A 25,458-nucleotide genomic window follows, 5' to 3' on the forward strand; every position below is an offset into this window, starting at 1 on the left:
ATTTGAATTGTATATTCGTAATAAATCTCGTTGAATAATCTATTTCGTCACCAAAATCTTCCAAGTTATCCTGCATATTTTTTAAAAAATATTTTAAAATAAATAAAATATTTAAAAATTATTAGAAAATTAATTTTTATCGAAAAATTGAAAGCCGCACAAATTGTGTGACTTGTAATTTTTAATTTTTTTTCATAAAAATTTCGATGTTTTAACTAAAAACTTGAAATCAATGCTTACCTCGGCATTTTTGGGGTTGAATTCATTATTCATATTGTTTTAATGTTGAATTTCAATTGATAGTGTTTATTTTATAATTAAGTTATAGAGAAAAAATAATGAAATGAGTTAAGGACAATTTGGGAATCTTGATGTATAAAAGGTGGCGATAAAAATTAAATTTTATTTTTTTATTTCAATTTTGTTTTTTTTTTCAAATATTTTAATATATATCTGACTATCTTATATCTGGTCGAGAGATACACGGAGTTGGTGGTGTCTTATGTATAGGTGTACATGCTATTGTATATTTTGAACATTTGGACAATATTGACATTTGTATATATTTTGTTATATATGTATATATATTTTTATGTTTATTATATACCTTGTGTTTTATATGTATATACATTTGTATATATTTTGTTATATATGTATATATATATACTTATTATGTTTAATATATACCTTATGTTTTATGCATTCACATTTTCTATTTTTGTAATTTTAAACATAAAAAAAGCCTTAAGTTTGTTCGCTAGTAGTAACAGCGAACAAAGGCTGGTCAAAAATTTTAATGAAAAACTTTATAAATTACGAAATACTTCAACACACGTAAAATATAAATATATATTTTTAGGAACTTTAATTGAAAATCTTATGCAGTTTTTAAATTCAAAACTATTATAATATTTCAAGAAAATTTAAATGAACATATCAAAGATATATTAATAATATATTAAGTTGATATTAAATTTGGTAAAAATAATTTCATACAAGAGTCTTTTTGTTAAATTGAATGATATGAGATTATTTTATTTTATTTTAAAAAAATCGTAACAAAATTAAAGAAAATAGGAAGAGTTATTAAAATTTTTCCCAATTGTGATTTGTGTAGGAAGACAATCTAAGCATTGTGATTTGTGTGATGATCCGATCAAATTTTCATTCTCCTCCCTCCCAATCACATTTATTCCTCTAAACCCTAATTTTCCCCTCTTATCAGTCTCAAATCCACATCTTTTTCTGAAAAGTTCGCAAGTAGTCCAGCAATGGTGGTCTGCAAATGCCGCAAAGTGAGTTTGCTCTCTCTTTCTTTTTTTTTTCTCGATAAATTTTTGTATAATTTCGCAGATATTTGTGATCGTATGTCTAATTTGTAGCTCTCATCGTGAATACTATCAGTTTGATTGGATGATCGTAATGTTTCAGATCTAAGTAGTTTTTTTTTTTTTTTCGGTTAAGGGATCTCTAAATTAATGCTTAAAATTGGAAATGGTTTGTTATTATTTAATTAACAAGTCTGTGAGGGAATTCCATCTCTGAAAGGGATCAAATATATTGTTGGACTTAGTGTTAGGAAGACTTATTGCGATTTGTATTTAGTTTCAAACTGGATTCGAGAGGGATGATACATTTTTAGTTCTTTCTGTTGAGCTGAAACTTGTGTTTGGCTTTAGCTTAGTGTTAGGATATGGTATTGTATAATCTTGACTTCTACATTCTCCATGGAGCCAAATTTTTATAACTTTTTGCTTTCAGATTATAAAAGACTATAATAAAATACTCAATATTTCCTAATTTAGTGAACTTGCGGATGATGTTGGCAATAAGGTTCAATCGGAAATAATCTCCTTGTTTTTACAAGAGTAATGTTAATTAAGTTTGGCCTCCTAAACACCGACTAGGCGGGAGCACTTGACATTGGATAATGACATGTTGTTCTATATGAATAAGGCTAATGCTCATAGAGGCATACTTTGGGTTATTTTCAGGCTACTAAATTGTACTGTTTCGTGCACAAGACTCCTGTTTGTGGAGAATGCATATGCTTCCCGGAACACAAAATCTGTGTGGTAAATATTCCTTCTATTTTTGCATGGTGTTGGCTATTTTTTCTGATACCGTCTATTTTGAGAAATTAATTTTTCCTTTGCTTCATATTATGTTTATGAACAATTATACCCTATAGTGAATAGGGGCGTAAATTTGGTGTATGGTTTAGATTTGATACAAAACCAAATTAAATCGAAATAGTTCGGTTTTGAATTTTTCGGTCCAAATAGAAATCATATATTTTAATCCAAATTGAACCAAACCGAATTATGGTTTTCCAAACCAAATCGAACCGATGTAACTGAATTGCACCGAAAATCCAAACTAAGCCAAAATTTTAAAATCATAATATATAATTACTAATATTCTGGAAATTGTTTAATACAAATAGCTAAGCATTTGGAAATAGTTCAATACAAATAGATTTAGATTCGTCCACAACAAAGAGACTTCATCAATAACAGAAACATAGATTAGACTTTAGTCTCCGTGTTCACAAAAACATTAGCAACACCATCTACAACTATAAATTAGGAATCACCATCCAATTTGAGATCAGGGAACACCAAAAATCCAATCCCTCTTTTGCGTACCTGAACAAGCATTACATTGCCATTTAGTGATTATAATGAAATAAAATCTCAACAACATCAAAACATTACAACAATGAGCAAGGACTATCCCTCAATCATCAATAACAATGTTATTGGGATTAAGTGAGCCATTAACACCAAATCTATAGAATAAGATAATGTTCTTTAACAAAATAGAGGGGAAGGAGGCAAGACATGTTTTTGAAGATTAGGAAGAAATGATAAATGAGTGTGGTTAGGGTTTTCAATTTTATTTAGTTTATTATTATTATTATTTATTTATTTAATTTTTTTTTCTTCTGAAAAGGGGCGCTTGGGCTGGCCCAATGTTTCTCTTGAGCTTCATACTTTTAATTCTATAGTACTTTCATTTTTTTTTTTCCGGTTTTGTAATGACTAGCACCAAATCCTAATCGAAAACCAAATACAATTGAAAAATATGTACAAACGAAATCTAACCAAATTTTAAAACTAGTCAAACCACATTAATAAAGCATACATGATGGGTGTTTCCTTCAAATAATCCTCTTATGAGGCTAAAATTAAAAACTGATCTAAGGCGCCCATTCCATCACCCATCCTAAGGTGCGCCAAGGTGGGATTTCTAAAATAAAGCTTAATATTTTGTTACTGTTGTAATCTGTACAAGTCAGTGTTTACTAGTTGTGGTGTTGCTCATTTTTTTCATGTTATTTTGAATATATATTAAATGTAACGCATCTGTAAGAGATTATATTCAACAGCATGTTTCTGCCAACTTTCCTTTGCTGGAGAAACTGGTTTTATACTCAATGCTATAAGATTACTAATCACATTGCTATATTGTTAATTGTTCAACTTGCTTTGAGTTAATGTTTTTTTCCATATGACAAACATATTTTGAAGGCGAAGACATTATGTTGTCTTAGTTGTGGGTGTCTGCTTAATGTAGGTCCGCACTTACTCAGAGTGGGTAATAGATGGAGAATATGATTGGCCTCCTTGTTGCTGTAAATGTAATGCTATTTTAGAAGAAGGAGCTGATCCTCAAACCACGCGCCTTGGCTGCTTGCGTACGTTTCTATTGTAAATTATGTTAATTGATACATTTTTTCGATTTGAGTTTCTTATATAGTTACATGTTAAAAAAGAATAATATAATAATCTATTTCTCAGATGTTATTCATACGAACTGCTTGGTTTCACACATAAAAAGTTTTCCCTCGCACACTGCTCCAGCTGGATACGTTTGCCCTGCATGTTCAACTTGTGTGAGTCTTATTTACATTCTTTTGAATTCTCCCATCAGCACCTTTCTCTTACCTTTTCTTAATTGTTAAAACTGTTGGATAAATTATAAACGCTTAAGTTAAGTTATGATTTTACCATTTGATAGTAGATTACATTTAAAAACATTTTAACATAGCATGGCTAACTTTTTTTCTGTGGAAGGGTCAAAGAAATTGTCAAGTGCAACTTGCAGAAGATCTAAGGACGATAACAGAAGAATGAATCCCCTTTTGCTATTCAATCTTGCGTTTGGGTTTGATTCTTTTTTTGGGAAAAAGGTTCATATTTTAGGTTGTAGGCTTGTAGCTATCCAAAATGGGAGGTAAGTGGAAAGTTTGGGCCTTCAGGGAGAGCTATTGCTCTGCAATGCTATGATATTCAGACTCTTCCAGTCACCCATCACCTGGTGTAGACTCAAATTGTCACAGCCCAGCTACATGTGCACCTGGGGGGATATGGGTTGGCTTTTGGAGGGAAAATGTAATGTATTCTTTGATTTTTGTTAACAAACCAAGGTTTTGCATTATTTGACTCGATTTGCAAAAGTCAATCATTAATTTCTTATAAATATAGGATTCTAGGGACATTTAAAAGCTCTAGTTCAAATTTACTTCCTATGTCGCTATGATTTCGTACTACTTTCCATTCTGGTTTGTTTCACTTAGCTCAATTAGTAATGTTTTCCAAATTCTCTTTTTTAAATTTCATCCACAAATTCGTTCTCTATTTTAATATCACCCACTTATTCTTTCACCCACTTGTTTTTTTGTCTTTTTCACCAACTACGAACTTATTATCCAACTTTTGTAAACTAGTGAAAAATGATGGGCACGGAGGGAGTAGAATTTTAGTGACATGGCATTTATTTCTTATAAATGTAGGATTTTCAGGACATGACTTTGTCTTGTTTGATTTTTCTTCCACTCCTCATCTTGAGTTAAACATTTTCACTATGTTGTCTTTGTTGGTTTAAAGTATTTTACTATTTTTTTTATAAAGAATCAACTACTGGCAAGAGGGAGAGGAGGAATTAATTCTTCCCCTAGGTGGTGAGAATCAAACCCCTATTCTCAAGTTTTTTACATATTGAAAGGATTATACGCCTTAGAATGTCCATAGTGAGTATTTGTGTTATACATTAGTTGAAACGAACATGTTTTGATGGGTGAGAATCTATATGGAGTCGAATGTTTAACCTGTTGAATTGTAACATTAAAGTTTTGTTATAATATGTATATGTTGTGTTTTGATTGTTGTTTTTACAACTTTTGAAATTCTTTTTAAAAGGTCATTCTTGATTTCACTCGTTTATGGGTGTAGATATGGCCTCCTAAAAACTTCAAAGATTCAGGTTCACGCCTTCATTCAAAGCTCAAGGAGGCAATTGCGCAAGTAAGTTTCTAAAAAAGCTGCTTCATAACTTCTTTATTTCTATGCTAAGAACTAGGAAAGTTGATGAAGAAATTGTTTTCTCACCCTTGGTTGGTTGAACCATGATTGTTGAACATCATTTTTGGTTGATATTTAAACATCTTTTTTGGTTGATGTTGTACTTATTCTGTCCCTAATGGAATGCCTATGAGAGTGTTTGCTATCTTCCACTGAAAATGAATTGCTATCTAATTGTTACTTCTTTCATTTATATATTTATAGTTGTTTAGTTATTTGCTAAAGGAAATACCTTCTGGAAAACATAATTTGAGATTTATGCTGTTTTACTTGTCCGGAAAAAGAGATCATAATCCCTTAAAGGTAACAAATCTCTTTTATTGTTATTTAGGTTAATTTGCCGCAAATAACATTGTGTAACTAAAGATGAAATTGAGATTTTCTTGTATTGAGATTATTTAATATTTTTTCGAGTCTAGACCATCCATTCTGTCTTCAATTAGAGTTCATTACAATGCACCTTTAGGATATGGTGGAAGTTGGGCGGCAAGGAATCTAATGAAGAGGTTGCTGGAGTATTCTAATAAAGACTTTCAAAATTAATGGTAATCTATTTGAAGAAAAGCTGGTACTATCCTTAAATCATCCAATCAATCAAACTATATTATGTTCATATAATCAACTATCCACAGGCACAACTACTCTGAATGAAGTGTGAAGACTGAAAATTTTTAAATGAACTTTGTAATGGATTCTCAATTGAATTATTTATGTCATTATATCTGTACATGTTCTTTTAGTTGCTGTTTTCTCAGTTTTTCATAATTTAAGCTTCATTCTATTTTCCCGAGTATTCAGTGATTGATTGTATTGTTGTAGACTGGTCTTGAAAAAAATGTTTTTGGAAGCCATCCTGTTTCTATGACGACACCAGATCGTGGTCCTCCTCTTGCCATTTCTTCAGATCCCTTGAAGCGATTACCAGGAGCTGGTGTCACCGAAGGAATGAAAAATGAAGCGACGCCTGGGGCTGGAATTAGCTCATCTAGAGCTACCTCACATGAGATAGTGGAGATAGATGGTTCCCCTTCTAGTTCCCTCTCAGCTAATCATGAACCTAATTATATAAAAGCTGGAAGTCCTGCAAGTGTAAGATTTAGACTGCATTTGAAGTGTGATGTGCTGTCATTGTTAAGATATTTGATTTCGCCATCTTGTTCCTTTTATCGAGATGTAGTCTTTTTTTCTTCTAACAATTATCATAAATCAGTGTCTTACTTGATGTACACAGGCCGGAGCTACAACTCGAAAAGGTACAATTCATGTTGAAAGGCAGAACTCTGAAATTTCATATTTTGCTGATGATGAAGATGGGAACAAGAAGAAATACACTCGAAGAGGTGAGGGCTAAGGAGTTTTGCAAAAATATTGCTTCTTAAACATAGTAATTTATAGTTTCCCATGATTTCAAGATCGTGTAATGATCATTATTTTTTGTCAAATTATATTGATGAAACTTAACACGGACTATGTGGCTAAGTTTCAGTGATATTTCCCATTTTATATTATTTACCACATTGAGGGATAAATGTCCATTATTTCCTCAATCTTTGTGTTAATCATAGCTTAAAATACCTACCAATCTACAATTTGTTTTTGTCATTGGCTTAATGAGTGAACCTTATACTACCAAAACAAATCATGGTATATCCTCATTGATGTTAAAATACCGGAGATTGTCTAAAAGCTAACTTTTATGTAGGGGAATTTTGTTTATGCTCTCATTCATGTTAAAATGCAAGATGTTATCATCGCAAGGCCTTAATTTTCATTCGGTGCTATTGTCAAATTAATGTTCCTACTGTCGTGGAAATTAAATAAACTACATGAGTATCTAATATCTTATTGAGAGTTAGGGACCAAAGGTAATTTTCTGTAAACTGACTTGGCCATTTACAATTACAGGTCCTTTCCGTCATAAGTTCCTCAGAGCATTGCTTCCTTTCTGGTCCAGTGCTTTACCAACCTTGCCAGTAACTGCACCACCTCGTAAGGACTTATTAAATGGTGATGATGGTACTGAAGGTCGTGTTCGACATCAAAAATCTTCAAGAATGGATCCAAGAAAAATTCTACTGTTAATAGCCATAATGTAATGTCGGCTTTCACTTTTGTCATCTTTTATCTGCAACGTTCTCTATTCTTCATAAGTACCTGCTTGTGATTTTGCAGGGCGTGCATGGCAACAATGGGTATCCTCTACTACAGACTTGCTCAAGGTAGCCTAGGCCAGGAGCTGACTAATGATGAGCAATAGTGGTTTGCTGTATAAAAAATATTGATCAGAAGCAGCCAAGAAAGTCTATACCATCCTGCCTTATACGAGTCTTCGTTGTTTGATTCTTCTGATTTGTAGTCATTGCTGAGGCTGTTCCTTTCTTCTTTTTGTTCTTTTAACTGTTACTGCATGTCCCTTAATCCTTCTAGAATAGTGTCATAATTTTTCCCCTTTTGGTGTCTAATTTTCATCCCCGCCATTTGTTTTCATATTGTGGGATGTTTGCCCCCGATGGTGAACGAAGGACGCTACAATCATAAGTGTACTGTATGATGTAAAAGTTCTTGTATTGTTTGTCTCCAGCGGGATCTGTTAAACTTCACGTTTCCCTTTTTTGGGACGTTTTGCAAACTGTAATCCATGGGTTTATGCAGCGTACATTCAGTATCAAACATGTAAATTATGGTTACAGACTTACAGTTGAAGCACAGTTATAACTTATAGGCGTGACATTTGGACCGTTGAGTTTGCCCCATTTTAATACGTACTCTCTTTGATTAAGTATTTTTGTTTCATTTATTTTTTACACTTTATTTGATTTATTTCTAATTTAATATTAAATATCTCTAACTTTACTTGATCATAAATAACATGAAATTAATAGTAGTAAAATTTAATAAGATTCCAATTATATGTTTAACTCATAAGTAACAATAAAATACAAATTAAAAGAGTGATAAATAGTATTTTTACAGTCCGTTTGGTAAGTGATTGATAAAAGATGATAATGGAAATGAAAAACTAATGTAATTTTGGTTGAAAAATCTCGTTATCTTGATGGTCATGCTTATTCAACTTTAATTATTTCATTTTCTTCGTAAAATTCATTCCAAAGCATTCCCTTTGGGAGAGGTGATATGAGATAGCAATGAAAATTTATAAACAAAAAAACTTTTTTGTAATCAAAGTTTTATTACCATGGGAATGATATGAAACTTTTGATAAGTTTTACACTATAAATCATTCTCATTACCATCATTTAGTACCACTAACCAAATAAATCGCTAGTATTTAAATATTCTAGGTATTAAGATTAGGAGCACATCTCTAATATTAAGCTCACCACTCAAAAGTTCAACTTTAAATGTGAAGTCTCAATTACGATCAGTCATTCTCAAATTCTAAATTTAAATTTAAAATTTTTAATTTATCAAATACTAAATTTAAATGATTTTCAAATAAAATTGTCATTCTCAAATATTATGAGTATAAAAAGAATTTGGAGTAGAAGCAGCTATAATAAGCTCACAAATCCAAGAACACTGAGTAGAAATATATTTCAAAACAGTTTCCTCCCATTCCCAACCTACTCCCTAAATGAAAATCCTGATCTTGGATAGAATTAGTCAAAAATAATTTATGCCAACAAATAACATAACTTACAGGATTTTGTGCTATAGACTATAGTGTCAGTAGTCTTGACTCTTGAACAAACAAACAGACACATACACAACCAAAAAGAAACACCCAGCCCAGCAAGCAGGAATTTCCAAAGGAATATCATTCCCATTGGTTTTTCAACCATGCCCAAAATTGTTTATCTTTACCCTATTCCTTGCTAACCTTCCTTTTCTTCTTTTTCTTCTCCTTTTCACTCACAACTTTTGCTTCGTCATCCGCGTGCTTTCTCTTCTTTTTCTTGTCTTTTTCTACAACTTCGACACTTTCCTCGTCCTCGGCTTGCTTCTTCTTCTTCTTCTTCTTTTCCTTTTTCGTGATCTCCTCATCTTGTTGGACATCTTTTTCTTCTACTTCGTCTTCATCATTCTTAGCATGCTTCTTTTTCTTTTTCTCTTTTTTTGCACACTTTTTGTCTTGAGCTTCAACATTTTCATCCACGCCATCATCATTTTCTACAACAGGAGACTTCTTTTTCTCCTTTTCTTTCTTTGACTTCTTTGTTCCCTCTGTCGTACTCTCATCCTTACCGAGAATGGAATCAGAGGCTGGATTATAACTCTGCAAAACCCGACAGATTTCCAAAAATATCACACCACCACAAAAACCACTATTGATCATCCTAATGATGTTTTCTTCTCCCTTCCAAAAAAGCGAACATTTGTACCAGGAAAAAGAAGAAAAATGGAGAGTAGTACCCTTGAAGGGGTAATTAGAGCCCCTGCACCCTTTTTATGATCTTCGTTGTAGGCTTCTATTTGGGGCTTTCCCTTGGCTGATCCCGCAGACCGACCCAATTCTTTACCTTCAAGGTTCCTTAGACGTGCTTCAAGCTGTTATCAAAAGAAATCAAGGGTATGAAAGCAGCTCCGGAGTGGAACAAATACAAAAAGAACAAGTTCAATAAAAACAAGGAAAAATTACCATCAATAATACAAACTTTCATTGCTATATGATTAACTATGAATAATACCAACTTAGGAATGTTTGCCTAGAATAATACCAACTTTTACTTATAGTTGGCTATTTGACAAAAAAAACATACGTAAATTAATGGTTAAACAAAAGTTGGTATTATTCTAGGAAAACACACCCATCAGTTGGTATTTTATTCATGGTTGATCAAAAGTTGGTATTATTGTGGAAAATCAATAAAAGTTTGTATTATTCACGGTAAGTTCCAAAAAAAAACTTCTTTTGTTTGAAACTGTTACCTTGGCCCGATTTTCAAGTCCCATAGTGCTATCAGGGCTATCTCCGAGAGCATCATAACGAATTGCTAATGCAGTTTTTGCTGCAAGAGAACGAGAAATTTTGCCCTTGTGCTTAGGGGCAGCCTGTCCAATCAACGAAGCATGATAGATAAGACCATATTTCGGAGTTGCATGCTTTGTCTTTAAGGCTCGAAAAAGAGCTTTCTCTGCCCCAAGAATTTGCACAGTGCTCCCGGGCTGCTTTGCAAGGTTTATCAAACTCCCACCATGGGCAATTAGACGAGCACCAACAAGCTCACCAACAAGAGCAGTCAAATTTGGAGCAATTGTGTTCATTCTGCTTTTCAAATAATCGTATAACTGAGCTCTGTATTCTGCTAGAGACAAAACTTGGTCACAAAGCTCCTTGATATTGATTAGATCAAGATCGCTGACTTCAGTTCCCATAGAAATCATGGCAGCCTCTTTAAGCTCTGTCTCGACCTCCTCGGGCAATATCTGGAACAAGAGATAAGAGAAAGAAACTTCAGATAAATAGTATCTCGATCCCGGGACATCAAAACTCCAAGACGACCGATCATCATAACCAATATTCCAGACGATATGCACTAATGTACACTACTATGGTTGACGACATAGCTACTGGAAACAAGTCAGTCGGGAACAACGCCATCAACACTTCACGATAGTCCATAGGATAAGCTACCATCGTCTATTATGAACTACCTTCTAATACACATGAAGAATACAAAGCTTAAACGTTTTCATTAGGGTGGGGTGGGGTGGGGGGTTTACCTCAGAGAAGTCTAGCTGCCCAGCATAAGCACGATCACCCATCAACTTCACGGTCTTAGCATAGAGTATGTTGTCTTGAACAATCTTTGCAAGTTCGGGAAAATGCCACCCATACCATTCACGGACCCTCATGGCATATGTATTAAGCTCTTTATCAAGATCATCCAACAACCCAATAGCTTGAATGATCATGGTGTCTACCTGCAAAAAGCACAAAAATCAGACATGTCATCATGCATGTGAGAAGACATATTACCATCACATACGCCTAACGTCATGTTTTCACAAGAAAAGACACAAATTTAATGAATAATCATAGTGCCCATGAATTCAACAAACCTTTTCAGGACTGAACTTTAACTTATATCTTGACAAGCTATGAGATAAACCCAAACTCATTGGAGCAAGATCTTGAGTTCCAAGCCCAGCAATAAGTTCAGTCAACTGACTTCTCACCCCTCTCATCAGCTCCATCACAGCATTATTGTGTACACAATCAATTTGCTGCAATACAAGGCCATACTATTTTTAGAAATTGCTATAATCCCATAGATATATAAGACATCTTAGTAAAAAAAAAAAAAAAACACCAACCAGTTTCTCTTTTATAGCATTTCCAAGTTTAGAATCAGCAACAGCTAATGTTTCACCCTTGCAGTGTGCTTTCAAGAATTTTCTCAGTCCTTTGCTTGGTTTGCTGTCGATCAATAATGCGGCTGCTGATAATGCTTCTGATGTGTTTTCAAACTTGTCAAATGCTTTCAGCTTTACTATCTGAAGCATTTTAAGGAGTAAATACCACCGATCAATAAAATCAGACTACATACCTAATATTAGTACTCTTGAGCTACAAGTAATTATACAAAAAACAAATCGTTCATTGATTCCAAGAAAACAGAATAAGCATAAGTATAAACATTTGACATCAACTTTTAAAAAAGGAATAATTCATAGAGGTGAGGTAAGTGGCTAAAACCTAATGAAATCGCTCGTGTGTGACATGATGATGCTATTATTCTGTGCAAACATTGTATAAAGATTGCAGCTTCCTAAAGCATAGAAACAAAAAATTAGGGGAAAACAAAGAACCAATTGATATTCAAATCAACGTATTTCGGGTTATAGCCCTCATTCAATCAAAATCTTCACAGCTAAGGAGTAAGGAACTCTTTTTAGAGAAAAGGAAATAACAAAAAATTCCTTCATATTTCAGCAACTAGAGATTCATACTCAACACAAATCACGAATTGCATATTTAATTTGCAAATGTATACAAATGATAATGTGAGGCTTCTCTAACCATATCATACAACAAAAATTATAAATATCTGAAAGATCAAGCAAATATAAAGGTTCAAACATTCAACCAGAAACAAAATGATCCAATCTGAAAGCTCAATGTAACATAACTGGCTAATTCGCCTTTTGAATTCGTGATTTTCTCAAAATAGCTAAAAAATAGCCCAAACCAACCATAATTCGCATTTTTCGATTCGTGAGGAGATTTGCCATTATATGACACTGGTTCGAAAACTCAACAAAATTCCTGATAGTATGTTTTGCTTCAGTTGTATGCTATTCATTCCATTATCATCCAAATCTTCACTAATCTTGTCAATTTTAGGATATCAAACTGAAAGACATGAAAAATTATAATTCAATGAACGATTTTATGTTTTAAATTTACTCGTCTTGATCGTTTTTTATCAATAATTTAGAGAGCATGGGCCAGCATCTACATGAACATGGTATAAATTATAGTTCCTTCTTCATACATAAGATGAAAGTGGGCAATTATGACAAACCCAAAACTTAATGATTCCATGTTTAGTCTAATGTTCCAATTTAGTGTCACATGATTCGCTAATATCCTTGTGAATTGCGAATCGAAAAAAGCAAATTATGATCGGTTTTGGGCTATTTTTGGACATATTTGAGCGAATTGTGAGACCAAAAGGCGTATTAGCTAGCGAATTATGTTACTCTAATCCAATTAGATCTTTTCTAAGGTCAGTTTCTACAAATTCTAATCCTTCCCATCAAAACTGATCAAAACTACATATAAACATGTCCTCATCAATAGCCCACCAAAACAAAACCCTAAAAGAATATCCAAAACCCAAAATTTCACTATCTAGCACAAAGACAACACCATGATGAAATGCATGTAATAGAAAGACCCATCAATCAAACATAAACAAAAATACAAAAGGGTTATTCCCAAATTACAATAAACATAAATACATATAATTATAACGTAAAATCATAACCTTTCTAGCTGAATCAATAGAGGCGAAGTCTTTCCACAAATCCTGCAAAACAAAATCACAAAAAAGAGCATTTTTAGTTAAAAATTAAAATAGGTAGTGAGCAAAAAATGGGAAAAAAGAAAAGAAAAGATTGGAGTTTGAACCTCAATTTGAGAAAGTCTCTCTTCATCTAAAAGTTTGAAAAGGGCAAAACCTGCTGGGGTTTCGAACAAAGCCAACATCTTGTAAAAAATTCTTCACCGAATTATTCAGTGTGAGATTTCAAGAAGGGAAATAGTTAGATTATTTAAAAATGGTTGTAGATGAAGAAGAATGCTGAGCAGATGGGTAGTGTGATGATGACTAATGAGAACCCACTAGAGAAAGGAGAAAGTTAGAGAGGGTTTTAGAGAGCCGATTATGAAGCCATGAATAAGGGTTTACATCAACCCTATTTATTCACTACTTCATTTCTCAAATGACACGATCTCAGTCACTCGTAATGTTAAAATGATTACTTACAATCTTAAAATATTTATTTTTATAGTCTTAGAGTGATTATTTATAAGTTATAACCTTAAAATGATTATTTACGGTCTTAAAGTAATCAATTAAAGAAATGAGCTAATTATATGACTATCTCATAGTGAGACGGTCTTCTATAAGACGAGCTTCTATTTATTTACAATTAAAAAGGAAAAAAAAGGCCTTTATGACTTTTTTTTTTTGAGTAAACCCTTTATGGCTTGTTGATTGGGTGGACATGGATCGGATTTGGGTTGAGTATAGTCTAGTTAGAACTAAATCTAAACCCTAATTTTTTTATTGGATTCAGACTCAGACTCAGATCCATAGGTCTAAGAAGTTTGGACCCGGATTCAGACCTTTAGGGTCGGGTGGGTGTAGGGTCTGGATCCGGGTCAAATACAATTTTTTTCTTGAAATTTTTTAAAAAAATATATATTATATAATTTTCGACCATTCGTATAAAATTATTTAAACATCTTCAACTAACAAGAAAGTTATAATACTTTATATTAGCTTAATGAATAAATATATATGAAGCTTTTAAACATACAAGCTCTTATAATAAAATATTTATCAAGTTTTTTAATTTTAAAAGTATAGATATTATGACAACATTTCAAATTACATGAATCGACAAAGTTTAAAATCACTTAATGTTCAAAAATATAACGAAATTCCAAATCAAACAATATTAAATTCACATGATAACTACTATATAATTAACAAAAAGATGTAAATGGGTCTATGGATTGGATTTGGGTCCTGAATTGTATGGACCCAGGACCCTAAGGTCATGGACCCAGATTAGACCCGAATTCATAGAGTCAAAAAATAGGTGGATTTAGACCTTAAAATTAGGGTCCGGTCGGGTCTAGACCCTTAGGGACTAAGACCCATGCCCAAACTGATATTAAAGGGTAAAAATGATTAATTAGTTTTAGGAAAAATTATTCAGAAAAATCAAAGTATCCAACCTTTTATTGATTTCTCTACAATAATCTCAATTTTTGAGTAATTATGAATAATTCCAATTATAATGGGTGTTTGCTAAGAATATACCAAGGTAACCTCTTACCTATATAACAAGTTGTTTTGCATAAAAAAGTAAAAAAAAAAAATAAATAAACAAATAAAAAATTAAATTATAAAAAATTTGACAAATTTTTAAAAATTAAAAAGAGAAATCAAGAAAGTTTATTTTTTGATTTGAACTTTTAATTTTTAATATTTTTGATTTTTAATATTTTTTGTTTTATTTTTGTAGCAATTAACCTGCAAAAATCGATTAATTTGGGCAAAAATGTTCTTGGGTATTATTCATGGTTAATCAAAAGTTGAGATTATTTTAGAAAAATCAATAAAATGTTGGATTATTCTATTTTTTTTTCTTATTTTTATCACTAATTAGTCAATTTCTCTAATTGTTCACTTTAAAATTGTTAAGGATCACCTTAACCCACTAAATATATATGAGCAAGTCCAATAGAGATGGTATCAACACGAAATCGTCTCATTTAAGAATTTGTGCTAATTCTTAAATTAGACAATCTTATGGTGAGACCATCTTTATTGAACCAACCCATGTACACATACAGTTTTACAATTTTAAAGTGATTAATTATATAAATGGGTTAATTATATGGGTTGGCGTCATGGTGATCGAGACGATCTCATGGAAGACCAACTAATTTTTTATTTATTTTTAATGGGAAAACTGTATACAAGTTTAGTGGTCATATTTGTTCAACTTTAATCTTCTCATTTTCTTTACAAAATCAATTCTAATGCATTATCATTTCAGGTTGATATTATGTGGCAATAAAAATTGTAAATAAATTTTTTTTGAACAACTTTTTATTACCATGGAAATTATGACATAATTCATTTCATTAAAATTTACATTGAGGGTGTTTGGCACACGACTGATAACTGATTATAGTGGCTGATTTAACCAGCTGATTTTATTAACTGGTTTTACCAGCTATTTTTGAACCCGCTGTTATGAGTAACTTGTTCAAAAACAACTTATTTATATCAATAAACTGTTTCAACCAGCTAATTCACCAAACATTAGCATTAGTTAGTTTAACCACTCAACCCTCTATTTACATCAAAATAAGCAAAAATTACATCAAAATAATTCATTCTCATTCGAGTTAGGGTAATCTGATTTGAAAGTTGAAACCATTATCAATGAGTCATGTGCAAAATACAAAGAGTATTTAAGTTGTTGGGAGAACATGATAAAGTTTCATTATCATGGGAATGACATGATACATGTAATGATAATTTAAACTACAAATAATTTCCATTACCAATGCTTAGTACCAATAACCAAAAGCGTCGTAAGTTTAATGTCTACTTTATTTTCATTCATGCCTTATTTCTTGAGAATTATGGATTAGCATAGTGTTTGAGGACTTTCTCTTTCATTCTTATAATTGATGTTCAATTTTTATCAGGTTGAATTAAATTTCTACATCCTCTTTATTTATAAGGATTCCCTAATCTATGTGGGAATCAAAATTATACCTTGTTTCTGTATAGTCTATAACTTGTTCATCCTACTAAGTTAGGAAGATTTAATATATGGGTGCTCAAATCATGTTAATATAATATAGAGAAATTCATGATCAAGAATGGGGCTTAAATTAGTTTATACCGATGTTAGGTCTAATCAAAGGCTTAGACTATAAGTTAATATGTTCATTTAATCTCACAATACACAAGTGAGTGTTAATTGTTTGTATCTCATTGATTAGATATTTGACCCGTTTGGTAGATGGTAATAAACGCTGGTAATGAGAATGAAAAATTAGTGTAATTTTGGTTGAAAAATCTCTTGGCTATCTTGATGGCCATGCTTGTCCAACTTCAATCATCTCATTTTCTTCATAAAATTCATTCCGATGCATTACCATTGGGAGAGGTGGTATTAGGTGGTAATGAAAATTTGCAAACAAAATAATTTCTTTGTGATCAAAATTTCATTACCATGGAAATGATATGGAACTTTTAAAGAAATTTTAGACTATAAATCATTCTCATTACTACCATTTAGTACCACTAATCAAACGGACCGTTTAAGTTTTGAAGGTACACCAATTCTTAACTTAATTAATTAAGAATACAATATCTAATAGATGGTTTATAATTAATTTCGAAATGAGTATTATCATTAGTTTCTTTCTACTCATTGTATTCAATTATTAATAGAAGGATTTGATAAATTTGTCAACTAATTATGGTTTTCTAATCCAATCACTTTTGGCAATGTAATCCAATCATGCATGGTCCACCTTTTGGATTATTTGAACATACGATCGTGTATTTATTATTTTTCAGAATGTTGGAAATTAAATCTAAATGTAACTTTATATTGAAAATCTGAAAAAAATTGACTAATATATAAGTTTGATGAACTATTCCTTCTATCATCATAATTAGTCTTAAAATATATCGTTTATTATATTTGTGTGTAGTCAACTTTTCTCTTATCTGAATCTTATTGTGCCAAACTAATAACAAATTTGTGACACTAATTATATTTTTTAACATATGGAGTAGTATATAAGTATCATACAATGCCCTCCATAGATCAATGTTAAAATTGAGGGAAATGCTAACATAATGATCCACACTTTTATTTTTCATAGAAAATCACCGTAAATAATATAATTTTTGTTAATTTACCTATAATAATATAATTTTTGATTAATCATGAATAATAACAACTCAGAGGTATTTTTATAGAATAATACCACTTTTTGTTTGGCCATAGTTTACCTTTGTTGTTTTGTCAAATTACTATAAATAAAAGTTGATATTATATAAGCAAACAACCCTAAAATGGTATTATTATTAGTTAATAAAAAATTGGTATAATTGAAGAGTAACCGGTGAAAATTGTATTATTCACACTAGTTTTTCTTTTTTATAATATGTATAAATAATATACTTAAGAGGAAGATGATGGAAACAAATAAAAAGATTAATATATTTTTCTTCCAAATCTTTACATTGTTAGAAGTATTTGATTTACATGAAGGAATTCTTCCTTAAAATTTCATTTCCGGAATTTCTATAAATAAAGAAAATATTATCTCATTATTTTCCTGTCTCCAATATATCTTTTTCCCTCCATTTACTTACATCCAAACGTGCATTACATATTATGACTTATAAATTTGTACGTGTTATGGGCTGATGGATTAAATATATAAAATAGACCAACTAGTTTACAGGTATATTAGAAAAATTAGTTTGAATTTATTTGTCTGGTTCAATGAGGTTAATGAAGCTTCCTTTAATTGACATATAACAACTATATACCTTACCGCGACTCTTCTATTGTTAAACGAGTCCATACAAAAGGTTAATTATGCTAAAAGTTTTTGTTATTTGGCTATTTAATCAAGTATAAAACACGTCAAATAGTGAGACCGACTCATACAAGAATTTGTGTATACCTTATATCAAAAAAATGTCAATACTTTCTTTATTTAATTCAGTCCCATTAAATTTGCTATATATATATATATATATATATATATATATATATTTCCACATCCCATTAATTTCAAGAATATTATAATTGATCTCCCTTCACCAAATCAAACTCCTCATTGGCCAAATAGCGGTCCCTTTTCACTCATTGCAAAATTTAATATAAATTTTATACACAATAATGTTCGTGTTTTGTTTAATTGTCATTTTTTGAAATATATAAAATGTTAAAGCTAACTATTAAATTAGAATAAAAATAATACAAATGATGATAAATTAATACTTTTAAGTTTTCAAAATTTTAAGGGTAACATACCGTCAAACATCCTACATATATTTAACTCACACAATATGTTTGGATGGAAGAAAATGAAGAAAAAGAAAGAGGAGAAATTTAGAGGGATGAGAAATTACTTGTTTGAATAACAAAGTGAAAGGAAAGAGATTTAGATTGGAGGGATTTAAAAGAATTAAATAGATGATTTTTGTCAAAGTATTAATGTTTTCAGAATTGAAAAGATTTAAATAGTAAATTTTCATTTTGGTTCCTTTTCCTTCCCTTTTCTTGAAAACTAATAAAAGTTACTTTTATTTTATTTCTCTCTCTTTCCTTTCTCTTCCCTTCATTTCTTTTTTTTTTCACGTTAAAGTTGCTATCCAAACATAGTGCCAATACTTTTATTAAACATAATATTTCTAACTAGAGTTGTTCAAAATTGTCTCAGTTAATCAAAGAACGAATCTAAGTCGTCTCTACGTAAACATAACCCATATATTAAATCAAAATAAAAATCAAATTAACCTAATTTAAAATATTTCATGAGAAACTCTAGAAATCTAAATAGACACCTCTAACAATGTTGCATCAAAAGTGCTTTTCTTCATGTTCAATTAATATTGCAAATAGGATTATAATATTCAAAATGGCCTGCCAGAAAGGGACCCATCAATCATTTGCAATATAAAACAAAAGTGTCATCATTAAAAGTATTAAAAAAAGTCAATCTTATATTGTTTTCCTATTTTTTTTTGAATTTGCATCAAGATTAAATTTAAAGGACTAAAAGAATATGTATAAATATGTTCCATCTCTGTATCCTTATTTCCTTCAAGCTTGATTGAACCAAATCTAGCTTCTTCTAACTTAATCCTAATATTTCAAAAAATAAAACTTAATCCTAATATTCATAAACACAAAACATAAACCTATTTCCCTTTTATTTATATTATAATTTTTTTCACTATTATTAATATTGCTACATTTTTAATTTTTCTTTATATTTATATTTTCATATTTATTTGCTTAATCTAATTCTGAAATTATTTTCTCTTCATAATATCCAACTAAACATTAATAAATAACAAATATTTAAACTGCTACACCAAACACGACCTATATCAAAATCGACTATGATGGAATCAGGGGCAGAATGGAGCTCGTTTAATGGAGCTAATTCTGTGAATGAAGAAGCCAATTTCATGGCTCAATTGTTTCCTAATTGTGCTCTTGATAATAGAGACGAGCTCGAATCATTGTCGGGCATGACAGGTTTGTTTTACCCGACTGATTTATCGCAAGGGAGTTGTAGTTATAGCACTAGCAGCAGCACAAGCAGTATGGTTGCATACCCATTTCAGGGAACATATTGTTTAAGTGATGCATATGAGTTTTTTTCTGTTGAATATGGTCCTACTGATTCTCCACATAAAGGGTTGAATCTAGAAATGATTGGTGGAAGGAAAAGACCACGAATTTTAGAGGTAAATTATTGTCATTTAATCGTATTGGGGTAATAAAATGTTAGTTAGGATCAATTGGAAAAACCTCTTTGTTATCATCAATTGCACTTATAAAGTCCCGACTAGGGAAAAGTCATTAAATGGCATTGAGATAATGAAATGTTGTACGCTGAGATGATGTAAATAGTTTTTATTCATTGCTTTACAATGTCTGATTATTAGGCTAGTCAAACATATTAGGTTGGGTTGAGTTGGATTCAGGCTCGAATTATATATTATATATAAAAGCAAGTCAGAAACCAATGACCTAATTGTAACCGTTTAGTTAATTGGGTCGAAAATCACAACCCTGACCTGATATGCAGGTCGATTTGATTTCAAACCAATTTAAACTATTTAGAGTTTTGTGTTTTTTTATTAGGTTTTTAAACATTGACTGCAACTTATTTTCTAGGCTTTAATTTTAAACTTTTCGTTTATGAATTGTTTATTTTGTATTTAATATATAAAAAATATAAGAAATATTAAATAAATAAAGTTCATGTTATATTTATTGATTTAACTCGAAATTAATTCATTTAATTAAATGATCTATAGGTTTGTTTCAACTTTAAACTTTTGACCTTAATCTAACTCATTTAATTGAAAATCAGTTTAAAAGTTTTAATTCAAATCCACTTATTTTCAATTAGGTTTAAATTGAGTTAACAGTTCAGATGAGGTTTTGTTAGGCATACTGATTATGATGCTATATAATGTTGATGTTTCAGGAGGACAAAAGAAATATCCGGACAAAAAAGAATCAGAAAAATTATTCAAATGATGGCAATGAAGATAACAATGGTCGTGAGACTAATAGATATAATTCAGGTAACTACTCGGAAGAAGAATGCAATGGATCTCAGGAGTTGAATGGGGTAGTTTCTTCGAGTTTGAGCTCAAAAGAGACTTCAACTATCAGCTTAAATGGTAAAACGAGAGCTAGCAGGGGTGCTGCAACTGATCCTCAAAGTTTATACGCTAGGGTAAATGACTCATTAAATCATGGGCACTTCATATTATATACATGAAATTTTAGAAGATGTTTATCAAGGGTCAATCAGAAATAAAAATTTAATTATCACTAACATAAAGTAGGTGAAATGTTGATGGTATCGTCTATCCATGATGAATTAAAGATATGTGTACATTTTTATAATCATTGGAGCCCTTCCTCCCATTAGCTCTTACCATGTTAAATTTAGCTGGACTTATTGTGAATAATATTATCAGGGAAACTCAAAGTGCACACACTTCAAAAGGTAAGGAGATATCCTTTCAAAATCATATGACAATGGGAGTAAGGGTTTCAACGACTTATAAAGTGTGCATAACATCTTTAATTCATCGTTGTAAGATAAACCATACCAACAAATGTTATTGTTCTTGTTATATTGGTAATGACATTAATTGGTTTCTTTGAATCGATTTGTAGAAAAGAAGAGAACGTATAAATGAACGGTTAAAAATCTTACAAAACCTTGTTCCTAATGGAACCAAAGTAAGGAACTTGGCCCTTGTATGTATTATTATTTTTGGTCTTTGCATGTATAATAAAATTAATGTGAATGATCTGATCATGGTTCACAGGTTGATATAAGCACAATGCTTGAAGAAGCTGTTCAATATGTCAAGTTTTTGCAGCTACAAATAAAGGTAAATTTGATGATCTCCAAGTATAATTAAGTATTTTAGCAAAAGAAAAGGAAATTATTAGACCTGTGCATTGGGCCAGACACGGAAGAATTATTATAAAAATAAAAATGAGCATAAATAGACTAGACGTATTCTGCATGCTTTAGTCATTTAAAACATATTCAATAAAGGGTCGATAAGGATTCCAACGGGCTCTTGCTCATTACACAACGTAATATAATATGGGTGTGTGTAGTAAATACTTCTAATTTAGCTTTTTGGATGGTCAAACAATAAAAAAGTGTATGATAATCGATTTTCAAATCAAATTCAAAAACCTTCTCATTGGCCTTTTGATTTATGATTTTTTTTTTCTCTAACAAAACAACCAACAACTATTTTGCCAAACATCTTCATAACAACTAGCAAATCAGCTAATATTTCTAGCATGTCATACCAACTAACAACTCCAACCAACAATTTCAGTTAATAATTATTTAAATCAAAATCAAGATATTTAATTTTTTTGACCATGCATTTTGTTAATTTTTGATGAAGATATGACAAATATATTGATGTAATTAATTCCTAAAATTCAATATTTATGTTATGTTGCAGTTACTGAGTTCTGATGAGTTATGGATGTACGCACCTCTAGCATATAATGGAATGGACGTTGGTATTAATTCCAAGATCAAAGCTCTCCTATGATATATGCCTCATTGATTACATTTGGATCTTGTAATTTCATTTAAACATTTTTTTTTATCAACACTAATATTGGAGACTTGGAGTATTATGTTACAATGAAAAAAAAAAAATAATATTTTTTAGGGTGTTGACCATTTACATTTAAAATTTGAAAATGATACGAGAAAGAATACTTATTTTGCGTCTGATGATTTTTGCATAATAGACAGTTTTAAGGAATGTTTGTATTTATATAACATATTTAAGATGAGGAAATAAAGTCAAACAAAATTTGAGTGAAACAAAAAATTAAATTCGTTACAAGAAAATATTTTACTCCAAACTACTAGCTATCTTCCTACTACTTTACTTTTTGTTAATTTGACTTTATTTTTCCTTAATATTTACGTCTAGCTTTATACAAGCATGCTAAATTAAAGTATACTTATTATTAACTGACGATCATTGTGGTTTATTTTTGGGTTATTTGTGATGAACTTGTCGTTTCTCGTAGAGGATGATCATGTAATAATATATTCATTCCATTAAATTGAGAAATCTTGTACGACGTAATAATATATTCAATAATTTTTTTTTATTTGAGACGAAGATTAAGAAGTAATATGAACATATAAATTATGTAAATAATATAAAAAAAAAAAAAGAAAAATGAGTAGATGAGAATAATAAAAGCAGCTTCAATTTTCCATAAAGAAAATGTTAGAAAAATAAAGAAACAAACTTAAAAGAAAAGCTTGACAAACTCAAATTAGCGAAGAAAATAGTTCCAAAAATTTCAAAGGTTTTCCCTCTAACTAATAATATTATTATGTATGGGCTTGTCCATTTTCATTAAAACTAGCATTAAATTCCAACAAAACGTACATGTACTTACTACTTTGACCCAGCTTGCAAACCTTATTCAACTTTAACAAGTTGGCTAAAATTAAAAATTTCTTGATTTGTAAATTATCAAATTATAAAAAAATTTAAAAAAAAATAAAATTTTAATAGATGAAAGAAAATTCTAAAATTTCTTTTCTATCAAATCATGCCACATAAGAGTGATTTATCAAGTTAATAAATTACCGTAATTTACATAAATAAATTCGGCTCAAATTAAAAAACCTTGATTGGAAGTAGGGACCTAGCTATTAGATTGCTTTCCCTATAGATCCATCATCAACTAGATGCTCAAAGAACTACTTTTATTTGAAATAATGACACAATGTGTTTGACAAAATAGCTTATTAGATAATTTTAGTTTATTTTGATATAAAATTAGAGGGTTGGATGGTCAAACCATCTAATGTTAATGTTTGGTAAATTAGCTGGTTGAAACAACTTATTGGCACGAATAAGCTGTTTTTGAACAAATTGTTCATAGTAGCAAGTTCAAAATAACCTGATCCAATCAACCACTGTAATTAGCTATCAGATACCAGCTATCAGTCGTCTGCCAAATACCCCATAACAAACATATTAGTCGAATAGAAAAACATTATTTGGACATCATCATTCAAACACAATGTAACACCACCCATTTGTATTTTTCTTTATCCAATGCTTAGTCAGATCTCACTTGACTATATCTTATATACGAGTTAAAACATTAGGATACAATCTTGTTGCCAAATCACATACAATCCAATATTTTGGTTGATAAATGTCCCAAACTCCCAATATATGTCTAGGGGTGATTGTATAAGATCTCAAACTAACCAATCCAATAGTTGATGAGGCAGTTTGGTGGAAACAAGTCATTAGCAAGTATTAATAATTGATTCAATATAATATATAATTATGCCATTATATTTTGACAGAAATACACTGTATTGAATAAGACATGAGTATAATCTTAAGTTGCGTAAGCAGATATTTGTCTCAATATCAAGGTATATTCTTGTATTCTTAATTTTTAATAAAAAGTCTTATTCTTAAACTCAAATTATTAATTTTCATTTCCAAAAATATATACAACAAATTGCACGTCCTCCCAAGTTGCTAACTGGTAGGATTCTCTCTTTTTTCAAATTTTTTTCCATTATTTTTCAAATTTTATTTACTTCCAAAAAACACCCATTTGTCTTGTAGTACCATTACATAATTCTATTATTTGTACTACATTCTCTCATCAATCATTAATATATTATACGGTGGGTCCAATAATATATTAATTTTTGATTTTTTTGATTGAATTTTAATTTTTGATTTTTTGTTTGTTGAAGGGATACAAGTGTTTGTTTAGAAAAAAAAAAATACAAATAGTTTTATATATATTTTTTTTGAGTCACTTTTTCTTTAAGAAGCAATAAATTATTAATTATTAATTTATACTAAATATATAAAAAGACAATTGGCTTTGAGAAGTTGTGGTAGGCCTAAGAATATATAAAAAAGCGAATTAGGAAGGATATAAGAGAATTGCATATATCTAATGACTTGATCAAAGATAAAACTAGTTGAAGACATCAAATTAGTGTTGAAGATCATCAACAATTATATTTGCCTTTTTATTGTTTGTGTCTTTATGATTGTTATTTATATTTCTTTGGTTTATTTTATTAGCATTAATACTTCTCTTGTCTTGCCAGACTTGCTATTGTCTTGTCTTAACTTTTGTTTTCATTTCCATTTCTTTCTCAAGCCAATGCTCTCATCAACTACAATCTTCTTATATTATCTCCTTCGATAATAAGTGTTGTATATATGTTATCTTCTATTACTCTTCAAAACCCGATCATTCTGTCAATGAGCAAAACATATTAATAATAAATGATAATTTCAGTAACAGGCTTCAAAATTCAACTTATCAATGAATACTTTCAGTTGATTAAATAAGCGAATACCTCAGACCCAACAAACCATAAATCGTCATTAATTCATTTTTATTGGTATTTAAGGCAAGGAATACTTTTCCAAATACAAATTTAGTAATATTTTTTTAACACCAACCGAATTTCTTAACTTCCTAGTATGAACTGTCATGGGCCCCACCCAAACTGCTTGCTAAATGGATA

At 30.5% G+C, this 25,458-nt stretch overlaps 3 protein-coding genes across 3 annotated transcripts; 2 read left to right on the forward strand and 1 right to left on the reverse strand.

The window, feature by feature from the left end:
- Positions 1-1,061: 1,061 nt before the first annotated feature.
- LOC130816085 (uncharacterized) lies at positions 1,062-8,142 on the forward strand. Its single transcript, XM_057682668.1, has 9 exons — positions 1,062-1,295; positions 1,995-2,075; positions 3,580-3,700; positions 3,804-3,898; positions 5,238-5,309; positions 6,186-6,455; positions 6,598-6,706; positions 7,272-7,458; positions 7,539-8,142. The coding sequence occupies exons 1-9, from the start codon at positions 1,272-1,274 to the stop codon at positions 7,621-7,623; spliced, it is 1,044 nt and encodes a 347-aa protein (XP_057538651.1). The 5' UTR covers positions 1,062-1,271; the 3' UTR covers positions 7,624-8,142.
- Positions 8,143-8,828: 686 nt separating this feature from the next.
- Positions 8,829-13,730, reverse strand: LOC130816086 (probable nucleolar protein 5-2). The gene is made up of 8 exons (XM_057682669.1): positions 13,465-13,730; positions 13,322-13,363; positions 11,646-11,825; positions 11,391-11,555; positions 11,052-11,252; positions 10,257-10,754; positions 9,741-9,875; positions 8,829-9,603 (listed from the first exon to the last, which is right to left on the reverse strand). The coding sequence occupies exons 1-8, from the start codon at positions 13,540-13,542 to the stop codon at positions 9,193-9,195; spliced, it is 1,710 nt and encodes a 569-aa protein (XP_057538652.1). The 5' UTR covers positions 13,543-13,730; the 3' UTR covers positions 8,829-9,192.
- Positions 13,731-19,684: 5,954 nt separating this feature from the next.
- LOC130816088 (transcription factor bHLH84-like) lies at positions 19,685-22,459 on the forward strand. The gene is made up of 5 exons (XM_057682671.1): positions 19,685-20,095; positions 20,845-21,099; positions 21,549-21,614; positions 21,704-21,769; positions 22,367-22,459. The coding sequence occupies exons 1-5, from the start codon at positions 19,745-19,747 to the stop codon at positions 22,457-22,459; spliced, it is 831 nt and encodes a 276-aa protein (XP_057538654.1). The 5' UTR covers positions 19,685-19,744.
- Positions 22,460-25,458: the final 2,999 nt, after the last annotated feature.

The sequence above is a fragment of the Amaranthus tricolor genome, chromosome 6 (assembly GCF_026212465.1).
Source record: "Amaranthus tricolor cultivar Red isolate AtriRed21 chromosome 6, ASM2621246v1, whole genome shotgun sequence".
NCBI lineage: Eukaryota > Viridiplantae > Streptophyta > Magnoliopsida > Caryophyllales > Amaranthaceae > Amaranthus > Amaranthus tricolor.

Coding starts and splice junctions, on each gene's coding strand:
- LOC130816085 (XM_057682668.1), top strand. CDS start 1,272: ATGGTGGTCTGCAAATGCCGCAAA. Junction 3,899..5,237: donor GCCCTGCATGTTCAACTTGT/GTGAGTCTTATT, acceptor TTATGGGTGTAG/ATATGGCCTCCTAAAAACTT. Junction 6,456..6,597: donor AAGCTGGAAGTCCTGCAAGT/GTAAGATTTAGA, acceptor TGATGTACACAG/GCCGGAGCTACAACTCGAAA.
- LOC130816086 (XM_057682669.1), bottom strand. CDS start 13,542: ATGTTGGCTTTGTTCGAAACCCCAGCAGGTTTTGCCCTTTTCAAACTT. Junction 11,253..11,390: donor TAAAGTTCAGTCCTGAAAAG/GTTTGTTGAATT, acceptor TGCTTTTTGCAG/GTAGACACCATGATCATTCA. Junction 9,604..9,740: donor CTCTAATTACCCCTTCAAGG/GTACTACTCTCC, acceptor CGGGTTTTGCAG/AGTTATAATCCAGCCTCTGA.
- LOC130816088 (XM_057682671.1), top strand. CDS start 19,745: ATGATGGAATCAGGGGCAGAATGGAGCTCGTTTAATGGAGCTAATTCT. Junction 21,100..21,548: donor CTCAAAGTTTATACGCTAGG/GTAAATGACTCA, acceptor ATCGATTTGTAG/AAAAGAAGAGAACGTATAAA. Junction 21,615..21,703: donor TTGTTCCTAATGGAACCAAA/GTAAGGAACTTG, acceptor CATGGTTCACAG/GTTGATATAAGCACAATGCT.